The 19,562-nt window shown below is 43.0% G+C and overlaps 8 protein-coding genes across 8 annotated transcripts; 4 read left to right on the top strand and 4 right to left on the bottom strand.

Annotated features, from left to right (window-relative positions):
- Positions 1-1,244: 1,244 nt before the first annotated feature.
- EAE98_010625 (uncharacterized protein) lies at positions 1,245-2,143 on the bottom strand (the record flags this gene model as incomplete). The annotated part of the gene is made up of 2 exons (XM_038958246.1): positions 1,245-1,777; positions 1,909-2,143. The coding sequence occupies 2 exons, from the start codon at positions 2,141-2,143 to the stop codon at positions 1,245-1,247; spliced, it is 768 nt and encodes a 255-aa protein (XP_038805430.1).
- A 382-nt stretch (positions 2,144-2,525) lies between these two features.
- Positions 2,526-3,492, top strand: EAE98_010624 (uncharacterized protein; the record flags this gene model as incomplete). Its single annotated transcript, XM_038958245.1, has 2 exons — positions 2,526-2,629; positions 2,727-3,492. The coding sequence occupies 2 exons, from the start codon at positions 2,526-2,528 to the stop codon at positions 3,490-3,492; spliced, it is 870 nt and encodes a 289-aa protein (XP_038805429.1).
- A 103-nt stretch (positions 3,493-3,595) lies between these two features.
- EAE98_010623 (uncharacterized protein) lies at positions 3,596-4,565 on the bottom strand (the record flags this gene model as incomplete). Its single annotated transcript, XM_038958244.1, has 2 exons — positions 3,596-3,643; positions 3,696-4,565. The coding sequence occupies 2 exons, from the start codon at positions 4,563-4,565 to the stop codon at positions 3,596-3,598; spliced, it is 918 nt and encodes a 305-aa protein (XP_038805428.1).
- A 410-nt stretch (positions 4,566-4,975) lies between these two features.
- On the top strand, positions 4,976-5,701 carry EAE98_010622 (uncharacterized protein; the record flags this gene model as incomplete). Its single annotated transcript, XM_038958243.1, has 1 exon — positions 4,976-5,701. One exon carries the CDS (start codon positions 4,976-4,978, stop codon positions 5,699-5,701), a length of 726 nt encoding a protein of 241 aa, XP_038805427.1.
- Positions 5,702-7,324: 1,623 nt separating this feature from the next.
- On the bottom strand, positions 7,325-9,714 carry EAE98_010621 (uncharacterized protein). Its single transcript, XM_038958242.1, has 6 exons — positions 9,109-9,714; positions 9,019-9,059; positions 8,822-8,967; positions 8,379-8,761; positions 7,979-8,321; positions 7,325-7,928 (listed from the first exon to the last, which is right to left on the bottom strand). The coding sequence occupies exons 1-5, from the start codon at positions 9,527-9,529 to the stop codon at positions 7,993-7,995; spliced, it is 1,320 nt and encodes a 439-aa protein (XP_038805426.1). The 5' UTR covers positions 9,530-9,714; the 3' UTR covers positions 7,325-7,928; positions 7,979-7,992.
- A 500-nt stretch (positions 9,715-10,214) lies between these two features.
- Positions 10,215-12,266, top strand: EAE98_010620 (uncharacterized protein; the record flags this gene model as incomplete). Its single annotated transcript, XM_038958241.1, has 1 exon — positions 10,215-12,266. One exon carries the CDS (start codon positions 10,215-10,217, stop codon positions 12,264-12,266), a length of 2,052 nt encoding a protein of 683 aa, XP_038805425.1.
- Positions 12,267-14,391: 2,125 nt separating this feature from the next.
- Positions 14,392-15,848, bottom strand: EAE98_010619 (uncharacterized protein; the record flags this gene model as incomplete). The annotated part of the gene is made up of 5 exons (XM_038958240.1): positions 14,392-14,830; positions 14,890-15,109; positions 15,160-15,252; positions 15,305-15,736; positions 15,797-15,848. 5 exons carry the CDS (start codon positions 15,846-15,848, stop codon positions 14,392-14,394), a joined length of 1,236 nt encoding a protein of 411 aa, XP_038805424.1.
- A 677-nt stretch (positions 15,849-16,525) lies between these two features.
- Positions 16,526-18,295, top strand: EAE98_010618 (uncharacterized protein; the record flags this gene model as incomplete). Its single annotated transcript, XM_038958239.1, has 2 exons — positions 16,526-16,540; positions 16,610-18,295. The coding sequence occupies 2 exons, from the start codon at positions 16,526-16,528 to the stop codon at positions 18,293-18,295; spliced, it is 1,701 nt and encodes a 566-aa protein (XP_038805423.1).
- Positions 18,296-19,562: the final 1,267 nt, after the last annotated feature.

Raw genomic sequence — 19,562 nt, 5'->3', positions numbered from 1 at the left:
AAGAATAAATATTTTATAATAAATTCCAGTATTTCAGTATATTGCTAGTAATATTGAATAAATAAATGATATTGAATACTTTCAGTAGTATTGAATTCTATATTATATACGGATGTGTTTCGAAAAGAATTGATATGTATTACTAAATTAATCTGTATACGGATTACGGGAAATACTATTGTCTACATTGGTAACTGATGTGTGACTGAGATGGGATGGGACGGGGTGTTGATGAGATAATAAGATAGTGAGTTCATGAGCTAATAGACTAGTATGTTATTGAGCTGGTATGCGATTGTGATGATACATACTCACTCCGTAGATCATTGTATTAGTTGGTTGGCAGTGAGCGATCGAGGTTGAACTGAGAAGGTAATCTGATTCCAAGCGAAGTTGAGATGTGCTGAGTATTCTACCTACCTACCTATCTATCTATCTACTTGGATATCATTATCTCAAGATGGAATATTTGATTATCTGAGGAGTGGCAGATAGATAGATACTAGATACCTGGTGGACTGGAGTTGGAGTTGGAGTAGGAGTATGTGTAGAAGTAGAATTATACATGTAGACTTTTCATAGGATACATACAATATAGGAGTCAAGATGCATACAAGACATGAATGAGTTTCTTCTCTTCTTCACAAAATCCAATATGTGCGTCTGAATCCCGAGTTTCTATCTACTCCTCCTAATTGCTTTCTTCCACTCCTGTAAATTGACATACATCAGGATGCTATTCTAATATCTATCTTGAATATCCTCCTCGTCATCGATTCCTATTGTACAATCTCTCGCCTCCTTTTACATCCTTAAAAGACCTTAGATATTGATTGCCATGTTGTAAATCGTGCTCACTCATGTCTTGGTCGAGCGTTCTGATGATCGCCTGTGGATCCATTCTTCCTAATCCAATATTTCCGCGCTCAGAATACAGTGCCAATTTCGCCAAAGTTCGATCTCCTTTATCCCACTCTCTTTGAAATATCATCCTTGTGACCTGTGCGCCGTCCAGAATAGTGAGAAGGGCCTTTTGACAATTGAAGCCTGTGCAGTAATGCGCCGATACTCCAATCTTATGGATGTCCGAATAGGTTCGCAAAACTGCTTAACCCGTTGCGCATGTATGACTGGGCACTCATTTCGACGTCTCCAAAACCCAATCGATGATTCGTAGAGCCCGAACACAATTGTCATTCCCATCCCCATTTCCATTTCATCCCCATTATCAAAAATACACCGCCTCATAACTTTTCCAACTCTGCTTTTAATCTTTTTACTTCTTCCTCCTTCTCCCTTAGTTCTTTCCTCAACTCCTCATTCTGCCTATCCACCGTTTTCTTCCCTTCCACTAACTTCTTAACCTCTGCCCTCTCCCCATCCTTACTAAATGGTTGTCCCGGTCTCTGCGACATCGGTATAAAAACAGTTCTCTCCCCCACACTTCCTACCATCCCTCCTCTCATCGTCCTCGTCGCCTTTCCCTTTCCCCCATTATTCTTCTCCCTCGGTACGGGATTTGTCAAAACCTCATAGAATTGTTCATAAGGTTCATTAAAAACCATCTCATCATATACCCAAGACCGAACCTCATTATCTCGATTTTGTATAAATTGTAGTTGATCATCGCCATAAGGTTCGAGTACCAGTCGATGCCAGAAACTTTGGGCTTTTTCGTTGGCGATGGGATCGTAGTAGATTTTTATTTGAATATCAAAACCACCCCAACCGGTCTCCGTTACTTGGAATGGATCGCCAGGTTTGACATTTTCGACTGCTAGAATTATGGAAAGATCGGTTAGCACATGGTTTTAATGTAGACACAGGAGTACTCGAATTATAGTCGATAGAGAGGGCGGCGCAAAGACTTGCGCAAGTTGCCAAACACAAAAACAAGAAAATACATACATCTGAGATGCTGCGGGTAAGTATCGTGCAGTTTAAATTGTACCTTTCGACACCAATATGTAATATCCACGTCATCAACTCCCTTTACAAATACCGTCCATTGATGTGTATGTTCCTCTGGTGTTCCCTCTGGTTTTGGATATTTCGCACTGAATTTGTGAGATGTGGTACCATATACAAAGGGTCTATAGATTGAGACACCTTTTGTACGTTTTTGTGTATTTGGTGGTGCCATTCTTATTGTAAATCGATAGATAGGTCACGATGGTGATGTTGTTGTTGAAGAGGGGCAGATTGAAAATAATAAATAAAGATTCCAAGTCACGATTCGGGATGGAAAGTCTCTAGGTCGGTCGATAATTAAGGTTTAAGCTAATCTAGTCCATACATCCCAGACTTTATTACTAGCCCTGGAAAGGACTAGATCATTAGTGGTTAATGATCATATACTGACGTCTACAAGAATACGATGGACGGCCTTTAAAAGATCCGATGAGTACCAGGGTTGAAAGAATATCAAAAGATCGAGAATACAAAATCATCAGACATTTTTCTTTCCATACCTTTCTTGAGTAATCTTATATAAGAAATCACGAATCGACGTCAAATATTCAGATATGTCAGTTACCAAGAGAATAGTAGTTTGTGGTGGGAATGGATTTTTGGGTTCAAGAATTTGTAAATCCGCGGTTGCAAGGGGATGGGATGTTACCAGTATTAGGTGTGTTGAAAGCTCGAGTCCGGAGCTCTATTGCCCCTCCATCTCCTGCCATTCTCACCAGCCCTAGATTCCAATACTAACATGACCTCTAATTCAGTCGATCCGGTGAACCAACTTGGTCTTCAGTATCATCTTCTTCCACACCACCCGCATGGTCTCATAAAGTAACTTGGGAACGCGCCGATATCCTCAAACCATCTACCTATGCTCCCCTCCTCAAATCTGCAGACTTTGTCGTCCATTCTATGGGTATCCTTCTTGAAGCAGACTACAAAGGTGTCATATCTGGTCGCGAATCCCCCATCTCCGGACTCTCTCGCGCATTTTCTTCATCCAAAGCGGGTTCCCAAAATCCCTTGACTCGTCAGCCAGGCGAGGACTTACGTTCTCAAGAGAGAGATGGCCAAATAACCTACGAACTTATGAATCGAGATTCTGCCATTACACTCGCTTCTGAATCCTATAAAGAAAATGTCCCCGCATTCGCATATATAAGTGCAGCAGGCGGAGCACCAGTTTTACCTCAAAGATACATAGATACGAAGCGTGCGGCCGAAAGTACGATTGCCAGCGAGTTCCCAAAGATGAGAAGTGTGTTTATTAGACCTGGTATGTTATATGATAGTTCGAGGAAGATTACTATGCCATTGGCTGCGGCGACAGGCTTGGGTGCTGCGTTCAATGGGCTCACGGGAGGAATATTTGGGGGAATCATGGGGGCTGCTGGTGTTAAACCACTCAAGGCGGATGTGGTCGCCGAAGCTGTTGTGGAGGCATTGAGTGAGGAGAGTGTTAAAGGTCCCGTTGAGGTCAAGGAGATTGAAGAATTGGCCGAGAAAGCTTGGAGAAAGGGTATGTTATAAATGAATAATGATCGAAAATTGCCTATTGTGGCTTTGTATTTGTATGTTAAACTATAGAGTGTTTGAACAGCTCAGCACAATCTATTCACCCAATCCCTCATAATTATATAGCTGTGCCACGCTCAAAACTATCTCTAACTTCCGCAGTGTACTAGAAAAGAGATTAGCAAATGCAAAGAAAAGAGAATGTGAAATATGCTTACCTTATTGTAAAACCTCGACAGCTTCTGGTTGAACTGCTTGTTCTTATCGTTGATATAAGTAACATCTCCATCCTCTCCATTTGCAGCATTCCTCGCCCTTTGTTTCTTCAACCTTGCCTCTTCCGCCTGTTGCAAGTCCTTAACCAATCTATCCACAGCCGCCTTCTCTGGTTTGTGTTCTACAAATCCTGTTGAATCAGCCGTACTGTAGAAAGTTCCATCCTTATCGACAGCAACCAATTCTCCATCATCTGTCTCCACAATCTCTAGTCCTCCCGATGCAGCGGCTTTTTCTACAGCGGCCATCTTCTCCTTTTCATAGAAATCCATATCGGGCTTTAGATCGCGGATTTGTCGTTTGTAAACCTTTCGACTATCTTGTCGATAGTCTTGGAATGCTTGATCGTCTCGATGCGCCTCCTTTTTCTTAAGTCGTTTATCCCATCTTTCACTTTCTTCAACAGTCCAATCCCAAGCTCGTTTACGCTCGAAATCTTCGCCAGCAGCTTCGGCGTCGGCTTTGAGAAGATTGTGGGATGCGACCGCAGATTTGCGGTTCAAAGATGTGAGAAGATTCGGATCAGTGGCTAGACGTTGCGATTCGAGAGTGGCTTCTTTGAGATTTGTTTGGGCAGAAGATTTGGCGCGAGCTTGAAGAGCTTTGAATCTTTCTTGTCGTTCTTTGGCTTTGGCGGCGGCATCTGAGGTGGAAGAGGATGAGGTTGATGGTGTGGGTTCGGCGATTTTCGTAGGGATCAATTCTGATGGTGTCTTTGTTGGCTCTTCTCCGTTGGTTACAGCATCGAGTGGTTGCACTTCCTCTGATGATTCAGCTGTTGCGCGGGTCTTTCTCTTCTTTGCTGGTGGCATTTTCAAGGTTTGTGATAAATTTGCGTTTTGAAGATTATAATTCGAGTTATGATGCTTTTTGATGATCTCGAACTAACTGCAAGGACCCAATTAAGTTTGCGTTTCAATCTGGATGGATGTTTGCGGTTTGTGTAGGAATGATGGAATAGATTAGTGGTTGTTGTCGTTGAGAAAAGAGCCTAGAGGCGGACGCTACTGAAATGGCTGTTTTGCTGACTAAGATCTGGTCCCGTACTAATGTTACCCCGGATTTACTAGAGCTAAGGTAAGTGGAGCTTTCGCTGTTCACATTGCCATTAGCCGTTAGCTTCCATTACGGAATAATCAGCTGTTATTTGTTAATTCAATCCGTATCAAGACACAACTTTGAAAGATTTACACACTCTCCGCGTTGTCTATATCTCCTAATCATGAATTGCCAACAAGTGACATTTTCATTATACCGGCGCACTATCAAGTCCTCCAATTTCCCCGCAATCTCGAAATCCACTAAACGATTCAAAGGTTACAAAAGCAAGGAACCGCTGGTCCTCCCAAGAGTAGTAATCGACCTCGACGCTCCTGATAATCCCGCCGTACGCGATTACGATGAAATTAAAGACAATGTCCTGACACCATTCCAACAACAAGTTGTCAGATCAACGGAAAAGGCCAAAACTAGACGTGCAAAACTAGTTCGAAAACAATTGGAACTGGGAGTTGAGGGATTTCCTCGCAAAGGGGGAAAAAAGAACCAAAGAATCAGAGATCAATCTCTAGAACATGAGTTAGCATATAATCCAGATGCTTCCCCGCCAACTGTCACAGCTATGGATCTTATGACTTATGCGCTAATGGGGAATCCATTCATGGCTAAGACTTCGAAGAAACCACCTCATGTGAGGGATGTACATATGGAGGGTCTATTCGTGGCTCATAGTATCGATTTCAAGGATACAGCAAATATGACGATTAGGGCTTTGACGGAGGACTTTGATATTTCGACGGATGGGCAGGGCGGGGAGAATGTGGATACAGAAGGGAATCGGGAAATTGTGAGGAAACGGAAAGAAAGAAATAAGATGCTAGAAATTGGCGAGGTAGGCACCGAGGGGCAGAAGGTTGAGACACAGTCTCAGGAAGTCAACTGGGGATAGAATGGCACTTGAGAAATGGACTGAGAAGCTTAATCTCGACTATGGGAAGGTTGGAGAAGGAGCCAAATAAGAACCAGATCAGCTTTTACCAATCAAGCGCCAAAATGTTTATAAGCTATCAAAATCTCCAAACATATGTCTAATCTTCCAAGAGTACTTACCACAGACTTATGTTCGTATCTGAAGGGCCTTAATAGAGCTCGGTGAGTGTTCATAGATATCTTGTTATTCGAACTCGTATCTAAACATTAGCCTAGAATTTGCTCTGATTACAAAAACATTGGGCACCAATCTTCGGAACGGAACTACTTAGAAGATAGCTATTCAAAAGTACACGTATTGATGTTATTATGGAGCATGATTTCCGTAACTATATGAACGCAGCGAGCGGAAATTTACAATGCAGAAGTTAGAATAGTAACAGAGCTTCGTTTCAGGAGAAGCTCGTAATCCATGCTGAAAGAATGCATCTGAGGTGACTTCGTAGAATGTTTCTGCTTAAGTTGGTACGGAACGCTAGCTCTATACACTCAATGATCATAAAACCTCGTCACAGGATGATCATCATAGTACTAGCTCATCTACAAGACTTGGTAATTTCGACAAAACGGGGCAGCCATACAGGAAGAACTAGTTTAAAAAATATAATAGTAACTTTTGAACTTACGTAGCTTGCTATTGCCATTCGTCTGCTCCTCACTTACTGCTCGAGAATCACAATTTTCTCAACCTCAGTATCTCAGCCTTGTTTCCTTACTACAACGAAAATTACCTTGATTTCTCCCCTGAAGCTCGCCCTATCTCCTTTCGTTTTGAAGATCTACTAGCAGAGATCATCTCAAATTGGAATCGGATCCGGATTCCAGTACATACAGTAAGATTCAATTACCCAAGCCACAATCCCAAGATCTCACATCAGCAGTCATTAGCTTCACATTGATCTCACACACTTATGTAAATCCATAGCCTCGTCATACATATATACCACTTTCACCATCTCGCAGCCTCACTCGATTCGTGCAAATGCCGATATATATCTTATTCACCGCTATCCTCGAACTTCTCACCGCGCTTCTGATCCCAAGAAATTCAAAAGGACCCCGAGTCAACTCGAAGAAAATTCATTGCGTAAAAGCTGATACCGCATCAAGTCTCGATTCTCCAGGGATCAAAAAGCTAGGCAGCTTTTCAGCTGGAGCTGCGGGCGTTTGATATATCGCTAATTACTTCTTCCGGAACATGCACGTCAGACCAGGGAGGCGGGCGGAAAAGTAAACTCGGTACGAAAGCTCCGTGCACTGGTAGGGCTTAGAGTGTCAATTCTCATTGCTTATTTCGACACAGCATATGCAACGGGCTATTCCTTGTCAGAACAAACCCGGGGGCGAGATCTAGTTGTCGTATATTTTACCTGCGGCTCAAGGAGATGGGGTTAGGAGGAATAACGTGGGGGTATGTGAAGGAGTGGCACGGGCTCGACACCCTCTCGGAGATAAATATGCATGTATTATGCAGTCATTTTTTGCAGATGGGTGAAAAACCGACCAGTGATGTCAGATGAGTTTTTAACGATTACTTCGCGAAGCTCCTTAGGACGGCAACATACACTTCAGGCTCACAGTAAAGAATGACCAATCGAAATGTGTGTTTGATAACTAATATTTGCAGAGATTGAAATAACTATGGACAATTTGATGTAAAAACATAAGGTATGAACAAGTGACTGCAGGAAATTAATCGCTCGCAGAGACATTGAAGATTATGAACAGAGTGAAAAAAAGAGTCCGTGACGTCGTTATGGATATTCAAAATCAGATCCCAGCTGAAAGAAAGGCGTGAAAAAGTGAAATCTGAAACCGGCAGATGGGAATTGGGATGTGTATGTCCCAGCAGAGATAGCATAGTGAAAACGAAATTACATGTAATCCAACGAAGATTGAAGAATATAGAAGAGACGAAGAAATTGAAATGAAGCATTTGAGCCATTGCTTGAGAAAATCGGATATCGTTCGTAACTTCGTTAATCATGGAAAGAAAGAATATGTCCATATTTTGTATTCAAATTCATATCCCAAAACATAAGAATGAAGAAGTCATAAAACTATAACAGAAAAATCATAGAAGTGAAATATTCCAAGGACGATAGGTATCATTGATTCCCGGTCGGGTAGAAATGGTAATGAGGGTAAACGAGCGAACCCCTAAACGTATGGTAACCGTAAATTATCTAAATCTATTAGTTAACTTTTTTCCCCTGCGAAGCCGAGTTGGACTCACAGGTTACTGAATAGCTATTGTTGGCCGCCACTACTGCCCGGTTCATATGTATCTTGGGGATCGTAATTATATCCTTGGCTTGTGCTGTTCGTGTATGATTGGTGCTGCAATGTCGAATATTGCGATGGGGGGTACTGTGATGGAGGGTACTGTGGAGGGTATTGTGTTGGTGGGTACTGTGTTGGTGGGTACTGTACTGGTGGGTATTGTGCTGGTGGATATTGTGTTGGTACTGGCTGCCCTGTAACACTGTATCCTCCGTATTGATTGAAACTACTGGTGCCGATATTGTACCCTGTTCCTCCATGATCTGGTGCTGATGGAGACATGGTATTACCATAACCTAAGGTAGTAGGTTAGTCCGACGCGATTTCAAAGCTAGGGACATTTGAAGAAGTACCTGGCATAGTGTAGGGAGGAGTACTATACGGGTTACTCGCATGGTATGAGCTTGGTGCAAGTGCTTGAGTTGATAGACTCAACGGTGGATGAGCTTGATTGTAAGATTCTGTAACCGCTCGCCGGGAACCCCGATCGATCCTACCGATAAACCAGACCTTAACATTATACTCCACGGTATAAACCTTGTGGTAGTTAATTCGTGATGCGGCTTCAAGTTTGTGCTTGTTCGAGTCTGGGATCATCTTGACTGGACGATATTTCATTTTAGTTCCATCCTCATTCTTAATCAACATTGGCTCTGGAGTGGTATAAATAATGGCATGCTCATCAGCATGCACACCTGGCTTACTTGTCGCCCTGTTCGCGTAGGTCATGATTGGCCTGACTCCACAGTCAACAAAATCACAAGCACGCAGAAAAAGATGAAAATAAGAAGCTTACAAGCAAAGACAATGACCCCTCCTAGGGTCTACGACCACGAATCTTCGTACTTTTGCATGTATCTCTTCTCCATGCTTTTGTCTAACTGACACCATGGTTCCTCCACGTGCATTCCCCGTCGGTTCAGACCAAAGGACTTTAAAGACCTGCCAGATTTAATTTCGAATCTATGAACTGATGATGCAATCAAGACTCACCCTCCCAAATACAAATTCACAAGCCCTGTGCACTTTATAATCTACCAGTATTTAGTGGGCAGATACATCTTCGGTGATGGAGGTGCTCACTTTCATCAAAGTTCCTATGCTCAGTAGAAGTGTTGTTCGGCTTCAGGTTGGCTGCAATAGGTGGATCCGCATCAGCCACGGGAACCAAACTTGTAGAAGCCAGAGAGTCAGTAAGTGCTCCGACATCTTTGTTGTCTGTCGTATAGTTTTGGTCAACCGAATATTGAGTTGTATCTTCGGAGACTGTGTCCAGCTGTGGAGTATCGTCAAATCTGGGGATATATGCATCGGCAGATGAGGTCGAAGTTGATTGGTCGTCCTCAAGCCTCCACTCGATTTCACCCCTAGAATTGGTGCGATAAGATTCCCATTGCTTTCTTTCCCCACTCCATTCCCAATTACTCCATGAAGTCAATGCAGACGAGGAACTGGATGAACCTCTTGATTCTCTTTTGTGGCTGTGAGACGACGGATTTGACATGGCCACACAGTATTTATAATGGAATGTAAATTATCCAAACCCCAACATGCGAACCACTCCATAAGGGATTCTTCCTGCCTTTATGGAAAGGAAAGTGGGAACTCATAGGTTGCGGCTCAAATGGCTACAAAGTGGTGCAGAATATATCTTTCTTCTCGAGGTAACATCGTACGCTGTGACAAGAGCCAGCTCCTCATTTCAATTCACGATTGGTGCGATTGTCGGAAATCAGTAGGTTTTTGAAAGTGGTTGCATTTGGAGCGGGGTTATCGATTCGCTTAATTCGACACCACCCGAGCCACCCTCACACGTTACCAGCTTAGTATTACCCTTGTTAAGAGTCAAATATGCCGCTTTAACGACTGACTAAATTCAATGAATCGTGGGGGGTTGAACCATTCCATGCACTATCGTACAATTTCTTTGTAGCATGGATTTTGCACATGCTCGTACAAGGAATGTAGCACATTCAGCCTCAATTCTCATCATTGGACAGATGGAGAGACACATAAGGAAGAGTACCCTGAGAATATCCAGGCCTCGTGCATGTCTATTTGCAACTTCCAATTTTACCCTCTAACTTAGCCTCATTGACTTCAACTAAACAATTTCATAATTGAGAGCAAGACAGATCTTCATCGTCAAGAGCTTCAACAGCCACAATAATTACTGTGAAGCAATACGGATGCGGGCAACAGCCAATGGTAACTGGGATATCGGACTGCCATGCGGCATTCGACAAGAGCGAACAAGCATCCCAAACGCATTACAAGTGAAGGAGATCACTCGAAAACCTCGAAGAACTCAGAGCCCTGATAAGTTCATATCAGTTGCTTCAGCATTCCGCACCTCTTCCACACATAGCTCCATGCCGTATAAGTCTAAAGGTAGCCGGAAGAGACAGAAGCCTTGTATTACGACCAAATCAACTACAAAGAAAGATTGCCAATATTCTTTTCACAATGAACGATTAACGAGAAGTCGTGAACCCAAAGTCACAGTGGTGTTGAAGCAAGAGGACGACCGTGGAAGTATTTCAAATTCCAGCTCAACACCACGTGTTCTTCAATGTGACGAGCCACGAGAGAATCAACGTTCGATTACAAACGATGATTCTGCACTCACGAACTATCTCTTAGATGACCTATGCAACGATCACATTCCTCATAGGAAATCTAAACTCGTACATGGAGATCCACCTTTGACAGGTATTCAGCTTGAAGTTGACAGCACGGACGGCTCTGGACCTATGAGACAACTCGATGAGGCAGCAAAGCAGCAGAGGCAAGCTGTAGTTGTCAAACATTCGCGTTCCGTCCCCACATCTCTGTCAACCAAAAGTCAAGCTCAATTACGTGAGGAGGGTAGAAGGCATTCTGACCAAAATCACGTGTGTTGGAAAATGTCACCCCTCAGATCGGGATCTTCCACTTTCTCCGGATCATCAACTCAGCAGTCTATTCTGTATGATGATTCAAGTCTTTCTGAATCTAACAAAACCCTCGGCAGACACGTTAATATGGATAATTCCGCGATAACGGCGCATTCGCATAACGCGGAGGAACATTTGGAGGCATCACCTACGAATAATCAGTGTATCTCTTCTATGTTTGAAGCTTCCATATTGCACGACCAGTGGCAACATATTTCATGGATGAGAGCTCGTATAGCCTCGCTACGCTTCTCACTTCAAAATAAGCGCCAAGATCTACGTATGTTGCAAAGAGAGAAATCTCTTGCAGACGATGTATACTTCAAACAAGCTAAGATGAGAGAGCTTGATATGCCCTTTCCCCGTGAATGGTGGTCTGAAAAGACTACAGCAGAATTACTTCGCGATTGTCAGAAAGCCAGAGATGAATATGGTAGTTTGGAAGATGAATATAATTATCTTGAGCATGATTTAGATTCACAAGAGTATGCGCTTTCACAACACGAGGAGCATTTTTACGGTCAGCTGAGGGACCCCTCACGTTTCTTTCCCACGTCAACGCAACACATCAAATCTCCCGGGTGGCTCAACGGCCCAGAGTACCACGAACCACAACAGCCGCAAGAATTGCATCCATTGGTGGAAGCATATTTTTCGAAGCTCGGTGATCTTGAAAACTCCCGGGAACTTTATGACGACATTTTGGATGAGAAATTGAGCCTCGAAGAGAAGGTAGATCTGAGAAAGCGGTTCGATATGGAACCTCTTACTTCCGAAAATCAGGAGTGGCTGGATAGCTCTCAAGCCCAATTGGATGACTTGATCTCCAAGATCAAAATTATTGAGGAGGAGGAGAAAGAATTAAGGCAACAGTGCTTGTCATTGGGTCTCATAGATGAGGCTGGAGATCCGATAGCATCATCAAAAATTGACCGATCTGGTCCATCTTTGGATGCAGCTCTCGCGCCACTCGAGAGCCATAACCAATATTCTAAAATGCCTCCATTATTTCCTCCAGAATTAAGTGACTCGGAAAGTGTCATGAAAGCATTGGATTCCGAGAACAATCACCTACCTCCAAATGAGCGATTCGATCGATGGTCACTAGAAAAGCTTCGAATTTCTCTTCATGAGGTCAATATCTACACACATTGCTTTAAGAACTACAATGAATCACAAGATCTATGTAAACTCAAAGAGAAAATCTGCGAAGATGATTTCAGAACTGCCTGGTTTGCGGATGGCTTTACGGATCGTGATACAAGACCTACTGTCTTGACGGCTACCAATTCGACTTCCCAATAAACTCTCTGCACAAACTCAACTCACAGTAGAGATTCCCATCCAAATTTTATGTTTCCTATGGCTCGGCTCACAGTGGTACTGAGAAATTGGATAACGCCGAGGGAGGTCTCATGGCATGTGCTGTACCTTTTTCGAAGATCATTCCTACTGTGTTCTCTGAATGATTTCATTTCAACTTGAAGTTCAGGCTGGTTGTGCCGACAAGTATCATTTCCTTATTTCTTTTTGTTCTTTTCACAAATATTAGCATCAATCAAAGCATGCAGGATTCAAACGGGGGTCGGAATACACGATGCTAGGGCCTTTAAGGAATTATGTTCTAAGGCTTAACAAAGGATTTCTTTTGGGAGATTTTCTCATTGCTTGTTTGAACAACACTTTATCTTTACATCCTTCCAAATTATTCCATCGCACTTTCAACTAATCGCCTCTGCACCTGCTTAAATGCATAGCCAATGATACCAAATTTTCAATTAGTAAAGCGATGAATTTTTTTCTTTTTTTTTCTACAATTATATATGCATGGACTATGTCGGTCAGTAGGAATGATAGGAACCTTGCAATTTCTTTCAGGCTACATAGAATTTCGAAATCAAAATTGTAAACCCCATCTTGTAAGCGAGCCGACTAATAGAGTCACATGGCGGAAATTAGAGACGGGTAAATGAGCAATCAGCACGGCCAACAGCAGATACATTTGCACAGGCGAGCCCTGTTAGACTATCATTTTGGCAATACCACATCGAATGAATCTCCGGCCTATGGACTTCCCCATCTATAGAACACTACATATACCCGCAGTTGCTGACAGCTAATACTAGTCCCCCACGGGCCGTTCCATAGTTTTGTCCCACAAGTCACGACTTCTTCTTCCAATCAAACATTTGATGGTTATTCAAATCTGGCGTAGGGATGTTTAGGCATAGCTCATCAAAATGAAGTAATATCAAGCCATTAAATATTACCCAGTCAATCATCAATTACTACGCTTCAAAACCTCGCACAAAACATGCAAAGTCTCAAATCAAATTTTGAATAGTCAATAAGACCTTCCTCATTCCAAGAGGATCATACGAGTTATGTCAAACGAGGCTGTAAATCGCTGCTTTTAAAACCATTAAAAGCGCAAGCGTGTCCAATTACAAGCTCAAATATGTATAAGGCTGAGGCAAGGGAAGTGGCACAGGCGGTGAGAGCCCCTTTTTTCAGACCGCTCTGATTGATGTAAATTTGGCGGATTTTGTGCGTGAAATTGAAAGTTTGTTGACAAAATAATGCATGACGATGCACTAGGTGCAGTAACTCAGAATTTGAATGCAGTCTTGCCCAAATTATGCGGATGGACATGTCTTTGGGCCTAATGAGATGTGGCGTGCACGTGGGATCAAGTGAGTGGCTGGTCTACTTGATTAGTTGTTAATTCTGGCTACGATGTTGCATTGGATCTTCTTTTGGGAAAAGCAGCTGGTGGTTTTGGGAGCTAAAATGATCTGCATCAAATCTTGTATAGTTAACTCATTGGATATCTCTCGTGTGTGGTAGAACCTTGGCCCTTATCTTTCAGAGCGAGGTAATGAGGCAACACTGTTTGACATTGTTAGTCACTCATTATGCAAAGATTATCACATTGGTATACCATCATATAGTAGCGGAATTATACTCTTAGAAATGTGCCGCTTAGTGACAGTGGAGTTGAATTGCTCTCTATGCTTATTATAACAGAGCCTAATATGTCCAAATAAATGGGTGTCATCAATCATTGAAAAGCTAGCAAAATGAGTAAATAATAATAGGGTATTGCCCCGCCTCAGAAAGGAAAAATTTGCTCTGGCACTTGGTGAACGTTTCGTATATGCCTTCGTCTCTCGACCTCCAAGAAAATCAAATCTGGGGAGTTATCGGGAATATATGGACAAATGAGACGTGAGAAAAGATTGAAGGCGGACACAGTTACAGAGGAGAGCTGTGCCGAAAGTTGTGTGCTAAAGAAAATAGACAAAAAAGGGATTCGTGGCGCCAGAGAACATTCCTGCAGCGCATGAGGGAACTTTAGGGTGTGTGTGGAGCAGCTTAACGTATCGAGTTGACTTTGAAGAGGTCTTTCTGTAAATTAATCGAAGATACCCTATTTATGCTTATTAGAGTGGCGGCTCCTATGATTGCTGGAAGAATGACCAGATGTCCTTTTGGGTGGAAGATTCGAACGAGGACGGTGTGATTCGGCTGGCTGGACACCTTGAGTCCAGCCTGACTGATCGAGAAAGGTGCTAATCGAATTGCTGGCTACCATACCAATATTTAGAACACGGACATAGTGCTCTACAGTATATACCTTGCTGTAATTTAATCGACTCAATAAGTTTAATTCACCCTCGGGCTCATGGGTTCGTTCGCTATTGACCTGAATAGGATCCAAGACGAGATCCTCGGATATCGATTGACCGTCATTGGCCAAATAGCTGAGTTGTTTTGGAGCCTGTGGTGTTGTATGTATGATTGTATGTCGACGAGGAGCCGGAAGGTTGGGCTTGAGCGTCGCTTGCCCAGAGTATGTTTGTATAGGACTGGCATCATTAGACCAGCACATCAACATATCGTAAGTATAGTTTTGGGCAGAACACACCAGCAAACAGAATTCCCATAACCCTTTATTACTACCACAAACCTTCGAATCTCACTATATGCTTGTTGTCCAAGAAACGTAGTGCTGAAGTGAGACCCATTGCGTGTCCCTCCGTTTTCCGGAACCTTTGGCTGTGCAGGCTCAGTCCACAACATCATGAACACGCGGCCCACCTTCCAAAAGTCGTCTTGTAGACGAAATCCACCATAGACTTTATATCCTATGTCTCATTAATGCCGGTGGCTTCAAAACTTAAGGATGTAGACTTACTGGGATCCAAAGTTTCGGCATTGCCGGTGTTTGGGGCTTTGAAGATATGCTTTGGATTTCCGATTGCCCGACTCACCTCAGGATCAAATGCTTCTGTTGTTCTTGTCAGAAAAAGTCTGTAACGAAATGTAACTGGTAATTATACCTGTAGGCGGAATATGCGGTGTTGCTAATGACATATCATCAAATGCACGTGCTGTGGCATCAATGGATGGCGAAGCTACATCCGTGTTTAATTGCCATGTAGCGTTGTCCGAAGGAGGGTATCCGGATGACCAAGTCGAGCTCGAATGATTGGTAGAAGCTGTACTATAGTTTTGGACTCTGGGATCCGGAGGTATGTAGTAATCATGGTCCGAAGCCGGGGAGGCGTACACTGGCTTTGGAGTTGCATCATAATCGAGATCATAGTCAGCTTGGGATGTTGTATAGGCATTGGGGTTTGTTGGAATTGACGGCAAAAAGTCTGTAGATTGTTCATCAGATGTAACACTCTGTTCAGTCAACCCCGGTGTTCTGGGCGTAGCTGCTTCATTCTCGGATCTGTCAGGTTGTGGGTAACTGTACTCCTGTACCCCTTCGGCATTTGTTCGATAAGTATACCAAGATCTTTGGTTGGAGTCCCAGGTCCACTCACTCCAAGGGGTACTTTGATCAAATCCATCCCCTTGACTTGTTTGATAAGCCATGACTAGCGATTTGCTTATTCGTTGCCTCAGCATGCAGATGTTAATGCATTTGACCGGAATAACGTGAAGCTTTTATAATCCGACCAAACCTGACCCCGCAATCTATTAAGAGCCGCATTCAAGATTCCATTAGCCAGGAGTTCCTCCGCTGTTGATGAATTGAAGCTCAGTGTAACGATTATCCCAATCTGTCATAATTGTGTATCGAATACCGGCTCAGCGGTAATGTGGACGGCTATGTTATTGGAAGCTTACACGACGATTACCTACTGAATCTATTTTTTTTCTTAATGGTTGCATTGTGAAATGTCATAAGATCATTAGATCATTGGCCTTCCCAATGAGGTCAAGCATAGACCCTGTCTCGCAATAAACATGTACAGTGCTGCTTTTGACTTGACAGGAATGTGTACCTAGTTGCACCTCTATTGGTTTAGTTAATGCAACCATATGTAGCTTTGTTATCGAGCTGATTAAAATCGGTAAGGAACAGAGCCGCAGCGTCTCAAAACCGTTCAATACCCTCTGTAACTCAAGGTATAGCAATTAATCACACAGCTGGACGCCCAATAGCTCGATAATTCATTGACATCACAAAGAAGTCGCGTAGTGCTATTCAAACCAGATACTTGATACTTCATGAAGTGTTAGTAATACAAGCTCGCTGAGGATTCAATATGAGGTCTTTTTGGGTATAAACACTTCTTCCTGGCCAACCAGTTTAGGAATCATCTTCTGATGCATACTAACTTCTGCCACAGGCGTCCATCTTTGGCAGACCCAAAACTACTGAAGATTTGAAAAGTGCAAGTCATCAGAATGAAAGAGCTGGTCTTTTCCCTCCAGTGACAATAGTTGAAGAAGTTGCGGAAATTTCGAAAAATGGGGAGGAGTTCAATCGGGATCAGGGTGATGAACTCGACGAGCGTGGTAATGACAGCCAAAGTGAATCCCGAGCCGAAAAGTATAGATCTCGCTTGAATAATCTATTGCAGGGAATAAATAAATGGCAAGAAGTCTTATCGGCAGAATTGCAAGCTAGACAGAAGATGAGAGAGGTGGGGTTCAAACGATCGGCTGTCTCCCAAGCAGATGCTAGCTTCATGAAAGAAGTTCAACGACTACAAGCAGAAGGACAACTTGGAGCTTTTAAACAACTATCTAAGCTTGCAGATGCTTGCCAATCAGCACGTGATGGACTTGGTCCTTTGGAATATGAAGGTTTCGAAGCTCAAAAGAAGCTGCAGGGACATGTGTGGGAATTGCAACAAGTAGAAGATGCACTCTTCGAAAGTTTTGAATCCGAGCTTGGAGAAAGCTATGAAGAGTCTTCAGTCACTTCGGGCTCAAGCTCAGCACATGATATTCTTGAAATTCCTCCTCCAGACATTGTAAAGAATCATGGTATTCGAAATCAACAAGACGAAGACACTGGAGATCTGTTTCGCCCATCAACAAATATCATCACTGACATTGAGAGACAGCAAAGTCATTCTGAGGCTCCGCTCTCCATTAAAGACCCTTTGAAGAAAAGGTTAGTTGTACACGATTTAAGGATGCTACTCAGCCATGATGAAACTCAACCTATTCCGGTAGTACGCTTTAGACACTCAGTGAACACGGGGTCCAGCGTGAATGGATTGAGCGAAAGACCGCTTGCGCTTGATCAGAATAACATGGAAAGGCTGAAAAATCCACTATTGCTGGGACTGGAGAATCATGGGGGACTTTTTCTACAGGAGGCGCATTATGACCCTACGTTGTCATTAGATCCGGAAAATATTGAACAGGTTAACTACGAAGGGCAACAACTTGAACCAACCTCCGGTTCAGATTCTGGAGCTTTTGACTTAGATATGCTCGAGTACAAGGATATGAGCACTCTCACTACGAAACAGCATTCAAGTACAGAATCATTTCCCGAATTACTGACGCAATTTGGTACTAAACGCGATCGAATCAACAAATGGTTACTGCATAAGATGCTTATATCTAGATCAGAAGCGAGTCTTATTGGGCTTCAGCTACAAAAAGAGCCGGACTCATCTCCATCCCCGTGGGCGAAATTGATTGTTGCCTATTTTCAATTTAATTACAATACCTCAAAGCCTGCAAGTAGCCAGGAAGTGGAGAACATGAGCACGGAGGAAAAAACATCAGAACATCAACAGTCTTCAAATTACCGGGAAGAAGACACAACGATCACTTCTCATCCTACTTTACAGTCCAAGACTACCATTGAAGATACCACAGCTGCTCCCTTAGCAAATCTACACGCTTCTGCAAACGCCAAAACTTGCAACAATCTACCTCATCAATCAATATGCGAAGGACTGGCACAAGTCGAATCTTCCAAGCATCGTCCAATCAAAGTTGGTATACGCAGTCTCCAAGTCTCTAATTCCGAAAGGCCAATCATGATGAATCGGGAGGGAATGGCAACTTAACAGCGCAGAGCTTGTAAGAACTGCGGAGAAGCAACATAAACAGTGGAACCGGGTATGCAGAACTGCTGAAAATCCAGTAATGAGGACATTGCGGGGCAGCTAGCCAAGAGAATCTCTACTTGAATTGGCCGTTCGCAAGAGTTATGGACGAGGAATTCGAGTACCTCAATGGAGGAGCAATCATATAGCCCTTCAATAAGTCGATCTGGGATTTGAATGGTTTTATTAAAGTGGCAAACATCTTAGGAGGTATTGGGGTAGGCTGCGTGGGTGGTCATCTGAACATTCATTTCATGCACAAAGCTGCAAAGGAATTAATAAGAGGGAAAACTTGATTCGCAATTGGCAATAGCGTATCACATCAACTCGTATAATCTTTAACGGACCGTGCCGCATGGATGAGTGAGCAAAAGAAATTGCGATACCCTGAGGATTCTCATGCATCAATACTGGGTGCCAATTCGTTGGCGATAGTAGAGTGACATGAAGTAAGCGAAAATCATTCATAATGCGGCGAGAGTTTGGATCCCCCCACCATCCCCTGGTCTAACGCCTACGTATCACTAATCATAGGTTAATAAAGACGTACTGAAATCCGTCATTTCTCAGAAATATAAAATCTGAATTCATCGTGCGCAAAGTGTTCATATCATGATTAGCGAAAGCGGGGCACGATTATGATAGATGGCAAACTAGTGAAGCTTTTCACATCAAATTTTGATCAGGCTGTCTTCACTTTAAACTTCAATAATCTTTGTTTGGATCGTTACATTCAAACTTCATGTATTGTAACCACAGTATCCATGCAGGGTTCAATTAGACTCTGCCCTCTCAACTGGGATATGCAGGGTATAAGATCATCCGATAAGCAACCACCCATTCTATCTTTCCCGAGTGTTTTGTACAATCAGCTCGCTGAGCTCGCTGAGCTCGTCATCTTACGTCTAAAAGCAACTTTCGGAGCTGTATGCGTTATCTTTGGTGAAAGAGTAAGCCTAACTTTCAACGGAACTCCCGGAAACAACCCATGATCTTTAGCTTCATTCCATGAAAGAATACATGTGGAAATTTATTGTCAAAGTATGCGGTGATCGTAGTAAATGAGTTGTGAAACTAGTCTCCTAGTCCCCTGGGGTTACGCGAATCGAAATTCGGGAAGACCCCTTGAAAGTACGGTATCGTCACACTTAATTTCGTATAAGCATAATCCATCAATTACGGAACTCTTGTACTTACCCATCATTACACTTGATTCCTAAAGCCGCAA

This window comes from Botrytis deweyae (assembly GCF_014898535.1).
Source record: "Botrytis deweyae strain B1 chromosome Unknown BDEW_038, whole genome shotgun sequence".
In the NCBI taxonomy this organism is placed as follows: Eukaryota; Fungi; Ascomycota; class Leotiomycetes; order Helotiales; family Sclerotiniaceae; genus Botrytis; species Botrytis deweyae.
The sequence above is the reverse complement of the archived record's forward strand: the minus strand, read 5'-3'. Positions and strand labels throughout refer to the sequence as shown.

Coding starts and splice junctions, on each gene's coding strand:
- EAE98_010621 (XM_038958242.1), bottom strand. CDS start 9,529: ATGTCAAATCCGTCGTCTCACAGCCACAAAAGAGAATCAAGAGGTTCA. Junction 9,060..9,108: donor GCATAGGAACTTTGATGAAA/GTGAGCACCTCC, acceptor AAATACTGGTAG/ATTATAAAGTGCACAGGGCT. Junction 8,762..8,821: donor AGGGGTCATTGTCTTTGCTT/GTAAGCTTCTTA, acceptor CTGTGGAGTCAG/GCCAATCATGACCTACGCGA.